Source organism: Fomitopsis serialis, assembly GCF_022376445.1.
Source record: "Fomitopsis serialis strain Sig1Antser10 chromosome Unknown B0H18scaffold_37, whole genome shotgun sequence".
NCBI lineage: Eukaryota > Fungi > Basidiomycota > Agaricomycetes > Polyporales > Fomitopsidaceae > Fomitopsis > Fomitopsis serialis.
The window spans coordinates 253,409-274,263 of record NW_025954997.1 but is presented as its reverse complement, the minus strand read 5'-3'; the positions used below and the strand labels follow the sequence as shown (position 1 = coordinate 274,263).

At 55.5% G+C, this 20,855-nt stretch overlaps 6 protein-coding genes across 6 annotated transcripts; 5 read left to right on the top strand and 1 right to left on the bottom strand.

The window, feature by feature from the left end:
* Positions 1-163: 163 nt before the first annotated feature.
* Positions 164-2,389, top strand: B0H18DRAFT_1119619 (uncharacterized protein; the record flags this gene model as incomplete). Its single annotated transcript, XM_048033964.1, has 8 exons — positions 164-436; positions 488-658; positions 736-887; positions 939-1,061; positions 1,109-1,421; positions 1,500-1,919; positions 1,995-2,302; positions 2,350-2,389. 8 exons carry the CDS (start codon positions 164-166, stop codon positions 2,387-2,389), a joined length of 1,800 nt encoding a protein of 599 aa, XP_047892955.1.
* Positions 2,390-2,822: 433 nt separating this feature from the next.
* On the top strand, positions 2,823-3,761 carry B0H18DRAFT_1119618 (uncharacterized protein; the record flags this gene model as incomplete). The annotated part of the gene is made up of 2 exons (XM_048033963.1): positions 2,823-3,074; positions 3,129-3,761. 2 exons carry the CDS (start codon positions 2,823-2,825, stop codon positions 3,759-3,761), a joined length of 885 nt encoding a protein of 294 aa, XP_047892954.1.
* B0H18DRAFT_1010330 (uncharacterized protein) lies at positions 3,730-5,578 on the top strand. Its single transcript, XM_048028908.1, has 2 exons — positions 3,730-5,405; positions 5,489-5,578. Exons 1-2 carry the CDS (start codon positions 3,947-3,949, stop codon positions 5,572-5,574), a joined length of 1,545 nt encoding a protein of 514 aa, XP_047892953.1. The 5' UTR covers positions 3,730-3,946; the 3' UTR covers positions 5,575-5,578.
* Positions 5,579-10,816: 5,238 nt separating this feature from the next.
* B0H18DRAFT_1119616 (uncharacterized protein) lies at positions 10,817-11,699 on the top strand (the record flags this gene model as incomplete). The annotated part of the gene is made up of 3 exons (XM_048033962.1): positions 10,817-11,230; positions 11,283-11,526; positions 11,584-11,699. The coding sequence occupies 3 exons, from the start codon at positions 10,817-10,819 to the stop codon at positions 11,697-11,699; spliced, it is 774 nt and encodes a 257-aa protein (XP_047892952.1).
* Positions 11,700-15,911: 4,212 nt separating this feature from the next.
* Positions 15,912-19,286, top strand: B0H18DRAFT_955239 (uncharacterized protein; the record flags this gene model as incomplete). The annotated part of the gene is made up of 15 exons (XM_048042339.1): positions 15,912-15,998; positions 16,054-16,366; positions 16,427-16,663; positions 16,716-16,787; positions 16,845-16,993; positions 17,052-17,195; positions 17,268-17,621; positions 17,688-17,894; positions 17,966-18,118; positions 18,168-18,238; positions 18,288-18,380; positions 18,440-18,693; positions 18,716-18,768; positions 18,821-18,950; positions 19,216-19,286. The coding sequence occupies 15 exons, from the start codon at positions 15,912-15,914 to the stop codon at positions 19,284-19,286; spliced, it is 2,388 nt and encodes a 795-aa protein (XP_047892951.1).
* Positions 19,287-19,520: 234 nt separating this feature from the next.
* B0H18DRAFT_955238 (uncharacterized protein) lies at positions 19,521-20,535 on the bottom strand (the record flags this gene model as incomplete). The annotated part of the gene is made up of 6 exons (XM_048042338.1): positions 19,521-19,879; positions 19,919-19,993; positions 20,043-20,047; positions 20,123-20,138; positions 20,196-20,276; positions 20,529-20,535. The coding sequence occupies 6 exons, from the start codon at positions 20,533-20,535 to the stop codon at positions 19,521-19,523; spliced, it is 543 nt and encodes a 180-aa protein (XP_047892950.1).
* Positions 20,536-20,855: the final 320 nt, after the last annotated feature.

Below are 20,855 nucleotides of genomic sequence, written 5' to 3'. Positions count from 1 at the left end.
CATTACCCGTGCCCCTGAGTGGCTTCGTTATGTCTTTGTTTTCGTTGGCTAATGTTCCCCGCTTTCGTCCAGATGTGGCCTCCGAGATCGGTGGCGAAAGTCACATATAAAAAGCATGGACCACGCCACTGGTACCCGCTCGCGATTACCTACTAGCCTCACTATGACGAACTCCGGCGCCGCGCCCAAGTGTCTGGCTTGCGTTGTTGACCCGCGCAAGGGCATCAACCAGCACCAATGGCTCGTGAACAAGATGGTGGCCGCTTGGAGGGATGCTGACCCGGACGCCGAGTACAAGACTGTGGCCCAGGACGTCGCCATCGCCTTCGACAAGGAATTCGATCCCCAAGTCCTCAAGCCTGTGTACAAGAAAGGCAAATTTCAGGGTTACGAGACAGAAGAAGCGCGCGCAGAGCGGTGCGATGGAAGGCCGGGGGTGAGTCTCTACCTTCCAAGTTCTATGCGATGCTAAGATGTCGCCCAACAGCGAATCCTCCGGTGGGCTGAGAACCATAAGGCGTGGATCAACGCGCAGAGAAACATGGCCCCTGCGCTGCTCCGTTTCCAACCTCAGCCTCCCGCAAAAGCGCGGCGGTCGCGCGCCTCGAGTGCGCGCGACTTATACGTTCGGGACCACCCTGGCGTCGGCAAAGATGTTGTGGATGCTCAAGGCAAGCTTCCACCAGGCGACCGAAGGAAGGCGCTGAACGTGGCCATCACCGCGATCTCGAGCAGTTCAAACTGAACCAGCCGGACGAATGGCAGCGCTATGAAGAAGCCTCGGCTAGAGAAAAGGCTGAACGTGCTTCTCGTGTGGCAGCCGGCGAGGAGAGTGACGGGGACGAAGATGAAGAGGATGAGGTAGAAGATGCACCTACGCAGCATGAGTGAGTGCCGCAGTTCTCCAAAACCTGCTCACTGACTCACTCTCTTTACAGTCTTCTCGCTCGGCTGCGCCTGAGCATGCGCACTGCCATTGATTCGTGGGTTGAACAAACGGGCGCCGAGATCTTTGTGTACATGGGAAAAGTGCGAGAGGACGGAACATCCAACCGTAGTTTGTAAGTATGCTACGTTGTTCTCTGTTTGTTTGGGCTGACTTGCTCAGGATGAGTGCCGGAAAACGAGGGCGCGACCACCTTGCCCAGCGGGTCGTCACCCAGCCCCTCATCAAGACACTGGATGACTACGTGCTCGACGCGGGTGGTCTCACACCCCGTCCCGCGAACGCTTCCGCGTCTGGGTCAGCAACGCAGGAACACGCCGAGCCTCTGCCCAGTGCAACTCATGAAAGTACCCGGGAGACGGATCACCTCTCCGGCGGCCCTCAACCCCCGCAGAACGTGCCTCAAGCACTCCCAGACGTCCCCGTCCCATCGGAGGGAGTACTAAGGGTAGAACACCCCACAGACGGCAATGAGGTGAGTCTGTCTGTACTCAATGGTCGCGACCGAGAGCATGAGCCGCATCAGAGCTCACACGGTAATCTACCCCCGCAGGGCGGCCCTCAACCGCCGCAGGACATCGCTCCACCCATGCATGTGGCCGCTCAGCCACAGCGTAACGTCCCCGTCCCATCTGAGGGCGGAGCAGTTCACGCGGAAGACTCCGCAGCTAGCCGCGACAACACCGAGAACGATATCAGTCACCCGCCCGGCGTTGAGGCGCCACGGGCGGTCGTGGTCTCCGGGGCTGAACTCAGTGTCGACGTCGTCCAGTTCAACGACGTCGCGCGTCCTGGCGCCGAGCCGCAGCCGCTGCAAGACGGGTCCAACGATGACCCAGCGATGGCGGACGAGCGAGCTGAGCCCAGTCTCGGTGTCGACCAACTCGCCGGCGTCGCGCAGCCCGCGCCTGCCGAACCGCCACAGCTCCAAGACGGATTCAGTGAAGAACCAGCGGCTGAAGACGACGGAAAGGTGAGTCATATACTGCACTCTGCGAACAGCACAGAGGTTGATGTCCGTTGACACGACCGGCAACTCGTCCAGCAGAGTGAGAAGATACCAGGCGATCCCATTGAGCCCGCGCAGCACGATGCGCACGTACCTGAATCCGCGACTGCCTCGGATACTCTGCCTCATGGTGATGCCGAACCTGAAGGCCAGACAAAGGGTCCCCGCGCTGTCAAAAAGGGAACATCGCGCCGGGGCCGAGGCCGCCAAACGAAATCAAGTGGGAGGCGTGCCACTCTTGTGGCCCCGGAAGGCGAGCACCGCGCGCCAGCGCGTGGACAAAAGAGAGGGAGCCCCGAGGACGCAGAAATGCCGGACGAGCCTTCGGGTCGTCCAAAGAGGGCGAAGTAAGTTCATTATAGGAAGACCTTCACTCGCTGACAGCGCATCACAGGAAGCAGGATTACGCATCGCTCCATCGCAAGGGAAAGTAATGTTTCTTTATGAAAGGCTTCGGAGTACTGTAGCTGTAGAATACGTACGACATTGTGTCTAGTGTACCAAGTGAAAGGCTGTTATTTACTGATTATCACATCGTTCAAGCTTGTTGTCATCCCCAGTCGCCCTAAAGTCTCGCTTTGATCTCGTTGCGATGTTCAGCCCTGTTTCCCGCCCAACTCCTCCCGACGCTTTGACCCCGCTATCCCCTTGCGCCACACGTTTGGCTCTTAGGTCCAAGCGAGGCACGCCCCTGGTTGATCTTCAACCGGTCAAAGCTCGCTTAGCTTTCTGTGGCTTCGTGGCAACACCCCTAATCTTGCCACAAAGCGACAATGGTGGATCGGGCATGCGAACAATAGGTCGGCGAGGGTATAAAAGGTGCGCACTATTCGCGCACGCCCACACACGCCCCTCACCCTCGCCTCCATGTCAAACTCACAAACTCCTCGGGGCCGCAAAACCCGCTCGTCAACATCGCGAGCTCTTCTGAGTCAGGCCAGTGGGCCCCGGACGCCGATTACCAACACCTCGCAGAACTTCTACAAGCGAAAGCTCAAGCTGTTCGCCGAAGAACTTTGTCATCCTCAATACGATCTCGACGTCTGCAACCACGGGCCATCAGTCCAACTCCAGTATCTCAATGCAAACGATGTAAACGTCGCTCGGCTGTTCACCACGGTCAGTAACCTCACGAATCATCCTAAGGACCTGTTTATCTGACTGAATCTGCAGTGTTCCATGCCAGATTGCCCCCTCCGGGGGTTCCGATACCTGAGCGACCGTCTTAGCGACGAAGAACGAGACCTTGTCGAGCGCATGCGAGTCAACGTGTCTAATTTACGAGAGGTACACAAGCGTCGCAATGCCTTGACACGCCGGCGAGTTTCGCGTGATGCGGCCACAGTTGAAAAGATCGACGACGAGCTCCGACAGGTCGCTGATGAGGAAGCACACCTCGACAGAGAAGGCGTGGATCTGGTTGAGCGTGCGACCTTCATCCGCGAGCAGCGCATCGGCCCGGCTGCCCAAGCAGTCAACGCGCCTCCTCTGGCTGCTGTGGCCAGCCGTCCTGGAGTTACTACCGCCAGTCGGCACATTGTGGCTCCCAGGCAACCACCCTCGCACTCTCGCTCTGCTGTCCGCTCCCCGCCCTCTCGACTCACTCCCTCCACCGACTCGGACGTCGAGGTCGTCGATGGGCCTCTGCAACCCACTCGCAAATCCCCTGTAACGGATCTTCCCGTTACGGTATATCTTATCTCGTATGATTGTTCTTGTTTGTTCGAGGGCTCGTATGGCGCGCCAGCGCACCTACGAGACCTCAGTCCTTTACCATCCTCATCGCCCCATGTATGCTACGTGTAGACAGTCCCTCTGAATAGAGACTGGGTACAGCGCATACCGGGCCCGAGGATTAAGGGACGCTACACTTTTTTGCGCTCCAGAACAGCTTCTGTTCTGGGGACTATCTACTCTAGGCAACAACCTGGAAACTTCGAATTTCTATGCTTTACATCCAAATCTAGTCAACTTCGCAACCACTCAAGAAGATGGCTGGATCGACAACCAAGTCTCCCAAGCACTCGCGTAGTACTCGGGAGGCCCACCGCGCGAAGGTCGATGCGAAGGTGGATGGACTTCTTGACAGTTTTGCGAAGTTCTTGAAGAGTATCCCGGTCGAGACACGACCCACCCCCGATAGGCGGTTCCGGACACTCGATGACTCGATGAAGCATCTAGATGATGATATCACATCGTTCAGACGCTCCGTGGAGCAGGACAACGAGTCCAGACGTCACCGTCGCACGACCTGCCGGACTGAGCTCTCAGACCCCGAGAACTCGTCCGGAGCACTCGCGGAGCAGGCACCGTCCGACCGCGAGGTCGAACGCACAGCACACGCAGAACTGTTCGAGCCCAAGGTCGAGCCCATTCAGAGCTGCCAGGAGAACCCGACTCCGCCTGTTCCAACCGAGCCACAGGAGCTGGAAAGCTCTCCGACGAGTGGTGCGCGCACCGAGATCGACAGCGCTGCCGCTGTTGAGCCCGTGTCTGAGCCCAAGGGGTCGCGTCCTGAGCAGATCGAGCCCGACATCGAGACTGCTCAGAGATGTCCGGAGACTCCGTCTCCGATTGCTCCCAGTGAGCCGACCAAGCTCGGCACCACACTCAAGAGTGGTGCACGCGCTAGGTTCGTCGACGCCGCCGTCGCCGAGCCCGAGTCCCAGTTGTCCGACAAGATGACTCGGTCCTGCGCCCGGGAAGGCATAGGGACGCGACCTCACGTCGCATCCCCGGATGTAGACGAGCTTCTGCTCGTAGATCCACATGTCGCGTGCTCAGAAATGAGCCGCGACTCAAAATATACAACTATCGTGCCGGACGACGTGCCCGACGCGGCCAGCATCGAGCTCGACGCTCAATGCGTCGAGCGTCACGCGCACGCGCCGAGAGCAAGCACTCCCAGCGGTAGCGCCGGAAGTACTCCTCTCAATGCTAACCGCCACCTCGACCTCCACACTGGCAGCCACCGCCCGCGTGCAACCGCGTTCCAACCCGGTTCGCACTTCCCAACGGAAGTGCGAGCCGCGCTCTGTCTTTGGACAGCTGAACCCTTCGCGGTTCAGCTGAAGGATCGACCGGTCAGTACCGACCGCCACCTCGCGGTCGGCAACCCCTCCGACGACCTGGCACCTCGCGGTACAAGACCGCCAGATCCTTACTCTCCGATCCTTTCCCTCCGCCCTCGCGCCTCGCATCTTGACTCAGGAGGCTCTCCTCTCGAGTCTCATGACTCTGGCGACACCCGTCGCGGCTCTGGCGACACACAGCCCAGCCGCACGATCCAGGACTCACACGACCCGCGTGCAAGTCCAGCACCAGGCAACCAGGCTGCGCGAACCACGGGAAACGCGGAGCGAGGAGAATGCGAGGAAATCAGGAAAAGGAAGGAGGGGGAAGGGTGCGGGGCGAGCCTGAAAGACGAGCAGAGAGGCTCAATAAACGCAGGTACGCCCTTGGTGGACGTATCCCACTCGCCACCGCCTCCTTCTCCAATGCCCACGCTGGCACATGTATCGACGACCACACAGGTCGTCGTATGTATAGCAGGCCAGGAAGGCGGCACTGTCGTGCTGCGGCACGACCTGACCGTCGTGCCCATTGGTCTGCAAGGTAGCACTATTGCGATATGGGACGACCTCGCGGTCGTACCGTACATTCCGCGAGGCGACACAGCGGACGCGCCGCAATACACGTCCGACGTGCCCCATCCAGCATTCACCAGCTGTCGCGTAGCGAGATCGAAGATCGAGGGTACGCCCATACTGGACGTACCCAACTCTCCACCGGTCCTCTCGCTCGTACCCAAGCCAGTGCGCACGTCGACGAACGAGAAGTTTGTCGAGCGCGCTACTGGCCATGGAGACGGCATGTACGCGTTGCGGGACGACCTAAGGGTCGTACCCTCCGCTTCTCAAGACAGTATGCCTGTGATATGGGACGACCGCGAGGTCGTACCGTCCAATTCGCAGTGCAACGCGCTGGACTTGCAGTACCGCATGTCCGACGTGTACCTTGAGACCGTCACCATCCATAGCGTAGCGGCCTCAGAGCTCGAAGATACACCCATGCTGGACGTATCCAACTCCCCGCATGCTCTATTGACAGCGCCCTGGTGTACCAACGACTGCGAAGTCGTATCTGCTGTTCCGCCTAGCGATGCGGCTGACGTGCCATGTCGCACGTCCGACGTACCCTGTTCATCCACGAGCAGCGGCAACATAGTGGAAGGCACGCCCTTAAGGGACGTACCCACCTCACCAACACCCGCATCGGCGAACGCGGAGCTCATTGGAAACTCTGTGGGCCACGATGATCGCACGAAAAAGATACGGGACGACCTGATGGTCGTTCTCTCCGACTTTCAAGGCAATACGTTTGTGATACGGGACGACCTCGCGGTCGTACCGTCTGTTCTGCAAGGCGACATGACGGACGAGCAGCATTGCTCATCCAACATGTCCCAGTCATCTGTACACACTACCGGTGAGTACAGAGTGTCGAGAAGGATCAGGACGCCCTCGGTGGACGTACTTATCTCGACATCTGCCATACCCACGTTAGTGTGCGTAATGGCGAATGTAGAGCCCGTTGGGCACAATGCCCGCGGTTCGTCGGGCCACCGTCTCTTCATATCCGCCTTCATGATCCATTGTGATCATGGAGATGACAGCACGTTCACATCTCGGGACGACCTTCAGGTCGTACCGGGACCCGTCATTCGCCAAGGCGAAGCCGGGTATGCACAGCGCTCTGAGCAGCCCGAGACCGCCGTCGGGTCTGCTCAATGCCACCTGGAGGCACTGCCATCCCGAGGTGTCCCGGCCCAAGCGACGAAGCTAGGCATCACCCCGAAGGATGATGCACGCGCCGAACTCGAAGACACGTCCGTCATCGAGCTCGCATCCGAGCCGAACGAGTGGTGCGTCGAGTCGACGCATCTCCGCGCTCGGGAGGGTATAGGCACACAGTACTACAACAGTACTGTGTACAACGGGAACGAGCCCGCGTACGTAGGTACACTCGTCGCGCGCTCAGAGATGAGCAGCGACACAAGAAATATATTATTATTGTCGAATGATGGGCGCGCCACGACGAGCAACCTGCTCGGCGCGACGCGCGACGCGCTCAACACTACGGGCGTTGAGTGTCACGAGTCCGTGGCGAGCGTCCCGAGCACTAGCGCCCACTGCGCTGCGCTGAGCCTCCACCGACTCTTCGTCCTCGACCCCTTCCACTATCTGGGCAGCCAACTCGAGCGCGCGTCTGGCGAACCAGACGCGCGCGCCGCCCCAACGCGAGTGCGAACTCGCGCTCGCAACTGGCTGGCTGACTTGCCGCCAGTCCAGTCGGTGGCGACCGACGACCTGGTACCTCGCGGTACCAGATCATCACTTCATTCGTCCCCGGCTCATCTCCCTTCTCCCCACACCTCGCGCCTCGAATTGGGAGGTCTCCCTACCGATTCTGGCGAACCTGGCGACCCCTACCGCGGCTCTGGCGACACGCAACCCAGCCACGCGACCCAGGACTTGAACGACGCGCGTTCAAGTCCAGCGCCGAGCAGCAAGACGGAGCGGACCACGGATAACGAGGAGCGAGGAGAACGGAAGGAGGACAGAGAGGAGAGGAGTAGCGAGGATGAGCAAGGAACGCAGGGACAGAGGGAGGAAGGGTACCGGGCGAGCCGGAAGTACGAGCACGACGGCTCGACAACCACAGGCACGTACTCATCATACGTCCCTGCATTGCCGCCCCCGCTTCCCATGCCCGCGATAGCAGGCGTAGCGACGAACGAGAAGATCGTCGTGCGTCCTGCTAGCCACGAAGATGGCACTCCCGTTCCCAGGTACGACTGCGAAGTCGTACCTGAGGTCCATATGGTAGCACGTCCGTGCTGCGGGACGACTTCAAGGTCGTACCCTCCACATCTGCTGTGCCCGCGCCAGTAGGCGTACCGACGAACTTGAAGCTCGTCGTGCGCACTACTGGCCACGAGCCTTGTGTGCACATGTACCGGGACGAATCGAGAGTCGTACCGGCCACTACACATGGCGACACCGCGGACGCGCAGCGTTGTACGTCCGACGTGCCCTTCTCAGTCACCACCAACCAGCGTGGTGGAGGTACATCCTTGATGGATGTACCCAACTTGCTATTCCCTGCGACAGTCCCCGGGCCAGCCCACATTTTGACGAGCGATCTCGTCGTACGCGCTGGGGGACACGAATACGGTACGCCCGTAATACGGGACGACCTCGCGGTCGTACCGTTCATCCCGCAAGGCGACACGGCGGATGCGCAACCTTGCACGTCCGACGCGCCCCACCACACCGTGATCGCGCTGCGCAACGACCAAATGGTCGTGTCTTCCGCACTGCAAGGCGGTGCACCTGTGCTAAGGGATGACCTCGCGGTCGTACCTTGGCTCACGCATAGTGGCACGCTTGTAACCGGGGACGACCCCCAGGTCGTACCCGGACCTTCCACACTGCAAGGCGACACGGCGGACGTGCAGTACCGCATGTCCGACGCGCCCCATCAACCCAAGACCGGTTGTCGAGTAGCGGGTACATCCCTAATGGACGTACCCATCTCGACATCATCCTTGCCCGGGATCAGGCACGCTCTGCAAGAGAGCACACCTACGCTAGGGACGACCTCGCGGTCATAAACCCCAAATTGCAAGGCGGCACGATGGACATGCAGCGATGCATGCCCAATGTGCCCAATTCAACCTCGACTGCACGCGATGCGGCGTGTACGTCTAGCCCGCTGCTCGACGTACACGGCGTCAGTGATCACCATCCTCCAATCATTACTGACCTCCCGTTGGCTAGTCGCACCGTGCAGGACAGCCTGTACGTCCCCGCGGAAGTACGGGTCCCTGGCTGCTTCAGCGCAATTGAACCACTAGTGGTCCAACTGGCCGAGCTGCGGGACGACCCCGACAACCTCTTTCGCGAATTCCTCGACCTTCTGTCTGGTAGCGACATGTTACGCCCGGCCCCGCATCAAGACGGTCCGCACTTCATCACGGAAGTGCGAACGTCCAGTGCAGTTGAACCCGCAGTAGTTCAACTGACAGGGTCGGGGAACGGCATCGATTCCGTCCCTGATGATCCCCACTCACGCGCGGCCACCTGTCCAGAAGACTTGCACTCCCAACAGGAAGTGCAAGCCCCCGGTCCCGTCAAGACAGCTGAACCATTCCCGGTTCAGCTGGGAAGCCTGCGATACGACCTCGACCTCGACCGGTTGAGCGAACACCACTCTCGTTACGAACCAAGCGCTCCGGCGACGGCGCAGCTCGACGATTGCGTAGCCCTAACGGACGCGCGAGCTCAAGACCGTGACCGAGTTGCTGCACTACGTGTAGTGTAGCAGCCGGCGCCTACGGACCCCGACCGACCAGAACGGTCTCCCGACCCTCAACTCGGCGAGAACTTTACAGTTCTCGCCGAGGATTCGCCCCCAAGGACCCACACCTTAACCCCTATCGACCTCCCTGCGGCCTCGACACCCATGGCGACTACGACAGGCGCCACGAGTCGGCAACCTCGCATGTACCCTGGAGATCACGCGAGGAATGGAAGGATGGAGGAAATGTGGACAAGGGTGCGGAACCAGGAGAATCTGATGAGGAAGGTCAGGCAGAAGGAGGAGAGGAGGAAGGGTGTGGTGTAGGCGAAGAAGACGAGCCTGCGAGCTCGAAAAGCAAAGGTACGTCCTTATTGGACGTACCCTCTTTATTTTGCACCACCATTCCCTACCCCGCAATCACCACCCGTGATGACCATGACAACCGCATTGGTTGTCGTGGCAGTCACTGTATACAACAGTGGTACAGTCGGTCCGGGGGACGACCTGCGAGTCGCACCCGGCACGACGATGCATCGCGGTACAATCGGCGAGTTTACTTGCTCGACCAATGTATCCGGTTGGTCTGTAGCCCACGCACAGACGTTGGGCCTCCCCGTCGACGTCCACGATGAGGAGGTCGACGGTGAATTGAGAAGTGAGTACCTTGAGGTACTCGTCCCACCATCATTACCTCGCATCCGCCCACGACAGTCACGTCGGTCGTGTCCAACACGGTCGCGCATCGGATTCATGGGGCGCAGAGATCGAGCTTCATGCTTGACGTACATGTTGCTGAGCTCGCCGGCAAATTGTCCGCGATGTGTCAGAAGAACTTCACAGTTCTCCAACCTTGCTACCTGTATTATCATCAGCACTACCTTGTTGCTGACATTCTCATGTCGCCATCATGAATTTGGCTTGCATAACTCCACTGAGTTATGTATGACAATAGTGGACGGCTGTGCTGCTCACTGATGCGACTTGGTATGTCGTTGTCTACAGTACAGCACCACTATTGTATTGCCAGTCGCTACCACCGTTGGGTTGTCGCGTGTTTTATTCCTTTCTTTTCCTCTTTCCTTTTAGTTTCTCTGGTTATCTCTGGGACCCGTGGTCGTGTCCAGTGGGGGAGGGTGTAACGGATCTTCCCGTTACGGTATATCTTATCTCGTATGATTGTTCTTGTTTGTTCGAGGGCTCGTATGGCGCGCCAGCGCACCTACGAGACCTCAGTCCTTTACCATCCTCATCGCCCCATGTATGCTACGTGTAGACAGTCCCTCTGAATAGAGACTGGGTACAGCGCATACCGGGCCCGAGGATTAAGGGACGCTACATCCCCTCAGCGACAGCGCAGGAGCAGTGCGTCGCCTCGCGTTCGCGGCACGTTCAGCCGCCCTCTCATCGCCACTTCTCAATCCAACAGAGCCACGGCGTCGACCAGTGCACGCACGTTGTCCGATGATTCGGACATCGAGATACTCCCTGGGCCACCCATGCCACCCCGTACCCCACGCCGCCCGCAGCGCACGCCATTCGATACGATCGAACTCTCGGACTCAGACAATGAGTCTGAGGGATCCGCGGCATACTGGGCCATCGCGGATGCCCCGCTACCGGCACTTCTCGCCGCTGCGACAGACGCAGACCCCCCCATTCCCCTTTCATCCTCGCCCGCGTCTTCGCCGGCCTCCGCCTCGTCTCGCAACGGTGCCACGTCCAGTCGTGGGTCGACCGAGGCGTCGCTCATTCGCGCACCACCCGCTGATGACGCCGCCTCCGAGGAGGGCTCCGACGCGGATGCGTCAAGTGATGTAGAAGGGCCTGCCGTGCCTACTCCCATCGCTTCCGACGCCGGAACATTGTTGAGGAGCAAAACCTTTTGCGTCGCTATCTATGCCTACAACGAGGTCAGTCCTCAGTTCTTCATTCCATTGCTGCTCGCTGACCTGCACTTTACAGGATGGTCTGCAGCCCGACGTGTTCCTCTTCGACAAGCGTGGTCAACAGAGCTTTACCTCTGTCTGCACAAGGTACGATTTGGGTCTTGTCGATCCCATCGCACTGTGGATCGGCCCGAAGCGGGCGTGGCGCTTTGTGCATGTCGAGAACATTGCCAACGTCGTGTTCGGCTTACGCGAAGGCGATTACATTGTGTGGGTGAAGTGGGGACTTTGTAGCCTCCCGTTAATACACGAGGTTACAGGTGAGTCGAATACTACTACGAAGTGTTCGCAATGGTATGCTAATGATGGCAATGAAGGCGGTGCGGCTCCGGAATGGCCGGATCGGGAGAGTATCTGGGAGGATAGGCGTTCTATCTTCGAGGAGCTCGACCCGGAACGCAGACGTTTTGAAGAAAATAAGCTTCGCTTGTAGAAAGAGTTCGCTTGTAATGTTCTTGGTCGATACTTATGTGGGACTGATAGCGGGTTAAATAGGAGACTTATACTACACGAAGATAGTTGTGAGTGATACATTTTTGAAGCCCTAGTATTAGTAGGACTTTTGAGGGTCATTCGTAGCCCAGTTGTAGTGGCACCCCATAGGGTGTTTCGTAGGCCAAGTACTAGTGGAGCTTAATAGGGTTATTAAATTTATGTTATCTCGTATCTACAACGAGAGTTCGTTATCAGCCAACATATGTTGCTCGGACCAAAGTATGTTGCTCGCAGTCTCGGAACTAGAGTATGTTGCTCGCAGTCTCGGACCAAGGTATGTTGCTCGGAGCCTCAGACCAAAGTATGTTGCTCGGACCAGAGTATGTTGGTCGCATTACGGTGATCAAAGGTATGTCCCTTCGCACGAAAGGTATCTTGGATCGACTGCTGGCTAAAATTAGTAGGGCATTACTGGCAATCAAAGTATGTTGCACCGGGCTAATAACCGGGTTAAAGTATCTTGCCAACTGAGGTGGCTCCGTCTTCGTTGAACTGACGGCTTGTTACTTCCACAGGGCACTGGATGGTTGGTACTGGAGCAGGCGCACGAGGTGTCTGCTCACGTATTGCTGGTGGTGGTGCGCGGTCCCCCGTATGATCTGGGATTGGCAGGCCCTTCTCACCACGCAAGCGGGCCGAGACACGAGTTGCGTCAGGAGATGGCTGTGACGTTGTAGTCGGCTTCATGTGCGGAGGTACATCGCGTCGGTTGATCGGGTTGTTGACTGGTCGAGGCTTATTGATCTTCTCCTGAACAGATACCGGTGGTACGACTGGTCCCTGGGTGGCATGGTCACGAGCATTGCGAGTAGTTTTAGTACCCCGTTCTGCAGCGAAGTTGAAGGCATACTCGTCAGAGGGCTCGTCTTGCGTGACGTGTACATATGTGTCCTCATCGTCTGTCATGTACTCTTCGAGAGTTGCATGAGTACAATACCCAAGCTTCGACTCTGTGGTTACATAGTGAGCCGCCGGGACGGTCTGCCTCTGGATGGCTGACACGAAGGGTTCATCCATGTTGCGGAAGATACGTGAGCCATCCTTCATGACAAGCCTTCCAGATCCATCGCGCGTGATTATTCCCTGAGCTATCAAGGTGTTAATCTCTGCGCATGTTCCAATGCCATGCCCGGTGCCACCACATCCGTAGCATTTCATTGGAGGTCTTGGGCCAAGCGGGGCTGTTGTAGGCTGACTTGGAGGTGAACCGGCTGGTTGACCACTGTATCCATTAGATACAGGCGGCCTTGAGTTGGTGGTAGACGAGCTAATTAGAACAGGTGGTCTGACTGCTGAGGCTGCTAGGGCACTCAAGTGGCAAGCCCGAAAGTACAGCACACCATACTCCGGGTCGCTCAGCGACATCCTGTTCATTTGGCGAATCAGCTCTTCTACCTCTCCAGCCTTCTTCTTCTCGTCCAGTGCGGCTTTGCGACGAGCAGCTTGTGCACGTTTCAGGTCGGTGGCTTCTTCGTCCTCATCGGTATCCTCCTTCTTATTCGAGTGCTTCTTCTTCGTAGGCTTGCGCTTCTTAGTCTTCACAGAGCTCTTCTTCTTGTGATCCTCTCTGTCGGTATCATCACTAGAGCTATCCGACGAGTCAGCATCACTATCATCCGAGTCCGAACTCTCATCTGAGTCGTCCTCATCATCTGACGGGAGTCTGTCACTGTCGAATCGGTTGCGCTGCAGCAATCCCTCTGCCTTCTTGTTTATATCCACCATACTGAATGGTTTGGATAAGTCATGAGTTGGCTGAGAGGCAAGCAGGCGTGGCTCCAGAGTCTGACGGAAATTGCGAGGTATTCCTTTCCAGAAGTAGAGTGCTTCTTCATCTTCCGAGATGCGACCCTTCTTCTTTAACCATCCAGAGATAGTCAGGAAATTCCTAGTATATTCCCTCCAAGCTCCCAAGGTCTTGATGGTTGGCTTCTTCCTGGCTTCTAAGACATATGCTTCCAGATGCCTTACTTTGTACTTCTTGTCGTCTCGGTCCGCATCAAAGTATTTGAGTACATCAGTTTTGAGAGCTTCCCAATCAGGCACAATGGCCTCATGGGATGGCAGACCCTCAATGAACTGACGAACTCGCCGACTGCAATACTGGGCGAGATTCTCCACTAGGTCCTTGTCGCTGGTTATGCCAAGCTTGGCACAGATCCGTTCGTAGTGTTGGATGAAAGGCTTGACTTCCGAGTACTTGCCTTTGAATTTCCTAGGAGCACACTTGCTCCCAGGCATTGGCAAACCAGCTATACCGGTTGTAGTAGCCATGGTTCTTCGTTCCTAATTGAATTCGTGTGGGGATTAATCTTGGCGTGAGATTTTGGTGATGTCGTTGACTAGGCTGAGCAAACTAGGCTGTGGCAATAGACTGTTTCCAGTAGATCTTCACAGCTTTGTGTACTCAAGTATAGGTTTTCCCCCTCGCGGTGGGCTCCACTGATGTCAGGTCAGAAATGTTTTCTGCTGCGGTTCACCGGGTAAGGACAATACCGGGCTATCACAGTTGTTCGTTGTGGAGGGGGAACTCGAGTAGGTTGTTATCTGTGAAGTGAGTTAGTAGAAACAGTTTCCTTACTTACCACAAGTAGGTTGACTGCTCAGCGGACGTGAAGTATATCGTGGACGTGACGTGATGTGACTGAATACGTGAGCTGATCAGCAACCTGACTTGACGAGGGCGTGGACGTGACTAGACGAGAATGATAGTACTGATTATGGATCACAGCTTACCGAGCAAGTTTCACTAGTTTAGCTCAACAGAGGCTTACAGTCACACTTAGACTTTGGGCTCACTGTACTCTATTGCTAGGCTAGGAGTGGCTTGCACTACACCGCAGACTTGGCAGCGACACGACTTGTCTGAGCTTTGTCTGGGGGTAACTTGCTTGCCTCTCCCTGCCACTTCGCAGGTCCTTATATACATGAGGAATACGCTGATCTAATACTAATTACATGTGTTGAGTCATCCCTTAGTCATTCTCCACAAGCTGAGTCATTTGGGGTGGCTGTGTGTTCATCTGACTCGTTGCACCCCAATACACTGCCACGGGCCCACTCTGGCCGCTTCCGGGGTCTCTACTGACCTTGATTGCTCAGCGAGGGCTGTGTCGGCATGCTGTGCACCTAGTCATGGGCTCATTTCTAGGGTACAAAGTGATCCAGGGTACTGGGTGCTTGGACCCTAGATCTATATTTAGCTTGTGGAGCCTGTGGCTGTGCAATCTGGGGCCATGGAGTAGCTGGCTGTGCAGAGAACCCTAGAAAATGGGGTCTGTCCCTCTTCTCCGGGGCTGTGCAGTGTCTGAAGATAGACTCTGTCAGTACCAAGATGTTCCATTTGAGTACCATGTTCCATGAGCCAAACAGTTTTGGCTCAGGACAGCGGGAGGCCGGCCGACCTCGACTGCCCAATGAGTATGGGGCCCACCGACATCGGCCATTCCTATGGTGTTAGGGGCACCCGACGTCGGGTCGCCGGTCTTCGAACGTCTTAACAGGAAAGGCCGCAAGGTGCACCCATCCGACGCCGGCCAACCGATGGCCATAGATGCATCCGAGGTCGGTTGCACTATGCTTATAGGGCAGGTGTAAAAGCCGTTGCGGTCTTATACCAGCCGATGTCGGGTACCCAATGGGGATCGGATGGCTCAGTAATAACAGCTCGTACTGTATACATTACTATGCTACACTGACCCGTCGGCCGTCCCAATCACTATGGACGCAGAAGACCGCCGGCTGCCCAAACACCATAGGCGGAAGAGGACGCATCGGCCGGCGTCGGCTGCTCGATGGCATGGGCTTAATGGATGCCTCGGCTCACTAATGCTCATGGGCAAATGCGCTGAATGGGCTCACAGCTAGCATTCTGCCGGATCACCATACCTCCCCTGTCCACCCATTCCTTGGTCTCGTCATCAATGTGAACGTTGCCACCCAAGCGCACCGAGACAGCAACAACGACTCAATATGCCTCGTATTTCCCATAGGCGATTTTGAAGGTGGCGAACTTTGCTTGCATGAAGCCGGCCTCGTCGTACCACTTCAACATGCTCACCTATGCATTTTCCCCTCGTATCGCTTTACTCATTACAATCTACACTACCGCGGCCAACGCGCATCTGGTGCACACGTCCTGGACTTATTCATGCCATCTGGACATGAGAGCCTTGGGGTGCACGCTCGCGGGAACTTCGGAGCGCCGACGGGGGACAGCGCGCAGAGTTCGCTCGAGGTTCGTTTACGCTCGCTCTGTCTCGCTTCCATCATCCTTCCTCTGCTTTTGCCAGCATCCCATCATGTCTAGCCCGCGTGCCACTCGATCCAGCGCCAGGAAACAGGAAGACACGGACAATGGGCCCACAACCAGGGCCGCAAAGTCTAGAGATCGGAAGACAGTCAAGGCAAGCAAGCTGGGCGCGGCGAGTAAGAAATCAACCTTGGCAACAAGCAAGAAATCCACGACAACAAGCAAGAAGTCCACAGGGGCAGGCGAAGGCGACAGTGGCGAAGAGTGGTCACCCACGCAGCAGAAGCAGCTGGATGAGCTGCTGAAACGCAAGGCTGCGTTGCAGAGGGAGCAGGACGATGAGTGGCGGGAAGGTACGTGCACCATCAGTGCAAGACCCTGCGCGAGAGCTTACATCCTGAGCTCGACACCAGACACGCGCAAGCGTGCGGCCGCTTTGGCCATCGAAGAGCAAGCTTCAGACGAGGAGGAAGATCTGCAGCCCTCACGCAAGAAGGCGAAGATGGTGCCGGAACCAGCTTCCGGGTCAGACGACGATCGCAATGGTGAAAGCAGAAGCAAAGGCGAGGGAGCCGGTCAGGGCGACCAGCAGGAGCAGGAGCACGATGGTGACATCGCAATGGAGCAGGTTGCGCCTGCTCCGTCTCGTCGTGAGTGAAGTAAATTATGCGCGCGCATACTCTGACCTGCACATCCTCAAAGCTAAACCAAGGCCAGCCTACAAGGGTGTGAGGACGCTAACCGAGGGAGAGCAGGCCATCACACAGAAACTCGGTATGTTACTCACAGTCTGTCCCATCATCACTCCCTGACAAATTGATCGGATTGCAGACATAGTGCAGACGGCCAACAGAAATAGAAAGAAGTCGGAGATGACGGACAGCGAGCACAGTGACAATGGAGGTGATGAGAGAGTGTCGCAGAAGAAAGCAGCTCCAGGGAAGAACACAAGCTCAGTCACTGTGACTCAGACCAACAAGGTATGTGTATGACCATCTCACATTAACTTGTACTCACTCACTGCTCTTGAACTCTCAGACAGCTTCCTCGAAGGGCAAGGCGCGAGCTGCAAGACAGGATTCGTCTGACGATGGTGACCAATTGGATGCCACACAGTCAAACAGCTCGGAGGCTGAGAACGATGACGGAGAAAGGTTGAGTGAGGACGAGGACGATGTCATAGTACGTTCAATGTTTCATTGACACATGCTACCCAACTGACCATACGGAACACAACACCGCCGGACGAAATAGGAGATGCCGCAGACGAACACGAAGAAGGCGCATACCTCGCAGCGGACCAATTCAAATCTGCGTGTCCGCATGAAAGCCAGCGACCTGCCCGTCGACATGAAGCCGCTGGTCAACATGGCGCAATACTGCCTGCGCAATATACTGGGTCTCAGGACCACGTGGACGTCGGACACGACGATCACGAGCTCCCACCTCGTGTCAAACGACGTGCTTGTCACTGATGCCCTCAAGGATGCGCGCGACTCCGTCGACAAGGATGGCAAGAAGATGGTGACGGTGCGTGCCGCGTATAGGAAGTTGAGGAATGGGCGGGAAGAGGAGGGTAACACCCAGCGCAAGAATGTCAGGGATGTGGTAAGTACTGTAGTGGATTCCCTGATCGTAGTTGACGCTGTGCAGGTCTGGACAATTGTGTTGCAGCTTCGCAACAAGATGAAGAGAAAGGCGAAGGTTATTGTCGAGCATGCATACGGCTTGAACGTCATGCAGGGTCACAAGCGGACTCAACTTGTGAACTGGCTGCTGACGACGCACATCATGAAGGTGAGGGGTGGCAAGCGAAGCATCCCTAACTTTGTGTTTGGGGAGATGCAGGTCATTTGGGACAACAAGAATACCATCAGCAAGGTCCGTATATCATCACTCAGCGATGTTTACATTTCTTTATTGCGCAATGCACGTCTCACGTCTCACATCAGAAATCACACGTCAAGGCCGAGGTACCATTCCGACACCCTGCAATCGCCAAGATCATCGCGCAGCAGTGGTTCGTGGGCCATGCCAAGTCGACCACCCCGACGGAGGAGTTCAGTGAGGTCCCGGACAACCTAATCGCATTGGTGTGCAACTCCGTAAGTGTTTTCGTCGTTATGATATGTAATATTCAATCTTGTTTTCCAGATTGAGCTTGGCTTGAGGGAAGTCGCTGCGAACACAGCGGTGTCATTCTCAAACAAGCTGTTTGCACCCAAGTGAGTTGACCGCTGTGTTTTATTGCGTGACCTACTGACTATCCTACAGATGGGATGACCTCATGTCGATCCTCGAGGCAATGGAACAGAACGTGCCGGACTATTACACGGCGACCAAGAGGCTGCTGTGGGAGGGCATCAAGTAAGTTGTATTGCTTCAAGTTGGTGGCGTGTAGTAGCTGCTAATATTTGTTGTTCCAGGGGAAGAGCAGAGAGCGGTGTCGGTATCGACACGGTGGACAGCGAGGACAACAACAATATGTTCATCAACTGGTTGAAGCTGCAGACTGTTGCACTTGAAGATGACCGCGCGGATCAAGACGATGCTGAGGCGTCCGGTAGCGGTGCCAAGACGAAACCTGCAGTGCAACCGAAGCCTTCATCTGGTGGCACATTGAAGAAGACAGCCGGGTGCACTAAGCCGTCCTCTATGTCAGCAGCTCCTGCAACGAGAAGTGCGCCGAGCTCACCGTCTAGGCCGAAGACTGGTTCCTCAAAAGGCAAAGCTGTTGGCGCAGCTGCAGAGCCAGGTGAGTGAGAGCATATTGGCAAGGTGCAAATGGTCTGATGCATGCCACATAGAAGCAGATGCAGCTTCAGACGGCAATGCCATTGAGGAGCAGGCCGAGCATGACAGAGGCACACCAGCAGCTGAAGAGCACGACCAGTTGGACAACACTGAGGGAGGAGATGCCTGATGGAACAGCAGCTAGTACGTCACTTACGCTTTCCAATGTGAGTCTGATTCCTATGGTCAGATAGCAATCTACCATTAATGCTGATTTCACAGAACAACTGACTGCAACATCAATGTCTCGACACGTATCGAACTCGGAAGGTGTACAGTATGTACCGTTCACATCAAGTTTCCATCCCAGGTTACGTACTCTTATGGTGTGATATTGTGGTACTACTACGCTGTGTCTCCTCTGTTGTACTTTTGTGACCTCTGTTGTATGCTGTGTTGTACTTTGCAGTCCCTAGCTATTCGTTGCTGTACCAAACTCGATGTGTCAATATGATTTACCGCTCCCGAATCAAATCCTGAGGGATAGAAATAATGCAACCTGAACGCCTTGTTTACAAGACAGTCATGACGAGGAGCTTGACTCCAAGTGGTAGTGGTACTATTGGCTCTACAAGGTAATAGGATACATTGGGCTGTAACGTGTACTTGGTATTAAGGAAGCGAAGCAATGTGCTGAACATAATAGTACACATTTAATACCAAGTCATACAAGGAGCCACGCACCTTAGGCGACGGCACAAACTTACTGCCAAGTTATACCAGGAACAACGTGTCTTGGGCATCATGCTCAAGCAAAAATGGCAAGGGACTTGTCTTTGGAGCTAAATTCACTTGGGCGTCTTGGGCAAGTCCCACAAGTAATATGCTTTTTTCCTGATGAAGGAGGAAGTGACTGCAGAGATAGGGGCTGAGAATCTGAGCAAGACTGTTGGTGGTGCCATAGGAACACCACTTTGAAGGCTTTGTTACCAAGTGACTGGAAGTGCAGCAGCAGCTGGCTGGCCACCAGCAACAGGGTGCTTGCTGATAGCTGGTCATTCCCAAGGTGTTGGCTATGAGATAGTTGTCTGGTTGAGGAAGTGATGGATCTCTTTGAGTTGGGCTGCAGAGCACTGCAAAAAGTCAATTAGAGCAGCAGGTCATGAGCTGACCTTGTGTATAGCCCTGAGTCCACAGTAGCTTCACTGAGTTAATGAGTGCCCAGCCTGATGAGAGACCAGCTGTTTCTGAAAACCAGTAGTAGGTACGTCAACCCTCATGTATTATGCAACACACCTGAGCTATTTCAAATCAAGTTACTCATTGGCTAACAAGCAAAAACCTGTGGTCGACCTCAGTAAGCTACCAAGGATCACCTAAGGCCAATGAGAACTTTACCAAGGCAATCAGCAAGAAAGATCAAAGCTAGGGAGAAGAGCTCAAACTCACATGTAAGGGCAATGAATGGATGAAGAACATTAAGTTCCAGGAGTACAATACACAATACACTGCCAAATCTAGGTCCAAGCTCTACAATAAGTGATCTATCTAAGTCACGATTCTACAAAATGAAGTGGCAACTACAATCCAAGTGTGAGTCCCAGTGATTAAGTATTATTCCACGACAATGACTGTCATATATTTTGGATATTGTAACAAAGGTGCCCTTGAGATAAAATCAAAGGTTGGAGGTCCAAAGTCCAGAGGAAATTATGACAGTCATTGTTTCAAAACAAATACTGACATCCACAACTTAGTTATTGCGTAAGACTTACTACTTACTTGACATGTAAACTGTACACCTTAGACATAAATTTGCTCCATTTTGTACCCTTGATCCCTGCATTCACAGATATTTCTGACCATGTCAATCTGTATATAGATTGCAGCGAGCCATAGATTGGTTGTATTCTCCACTCTAGAACACCTGCTTCTGCTTTGGTGGCTTGTCAATCACTTAATGCAGAATTGTCAGCCATCTGTGGCAACTCTGTCTATGTGCGGTGCTGTTCATTGCACAGCATGGATCTGCATGGATAGCACAAATCTGAAAGCCCACTTATGATTCTACAAAAGTGAAATTCCTCTTAAGAAATCATTATCGATGAG

What these genes read in the sequence shown, in the direction of transcription:
- B0H18DRAFT_1010330 (XM_048028908.1), top strand. Translation starts at nt 3,947, where the DNA reads ATGGCTGGATCGACAACCAAGTCTCCCAAGCACTCGCGTAGTACTCGG. An exon ending in GAGAGGCTCAATAAACGCAG is followed by an intron (nt 5,406 to 5,488) that starts GTACGCCCTTGG and finishes ACGACCACACAG; the next exon opens with GTCGTCGTATGTATAGCAGG.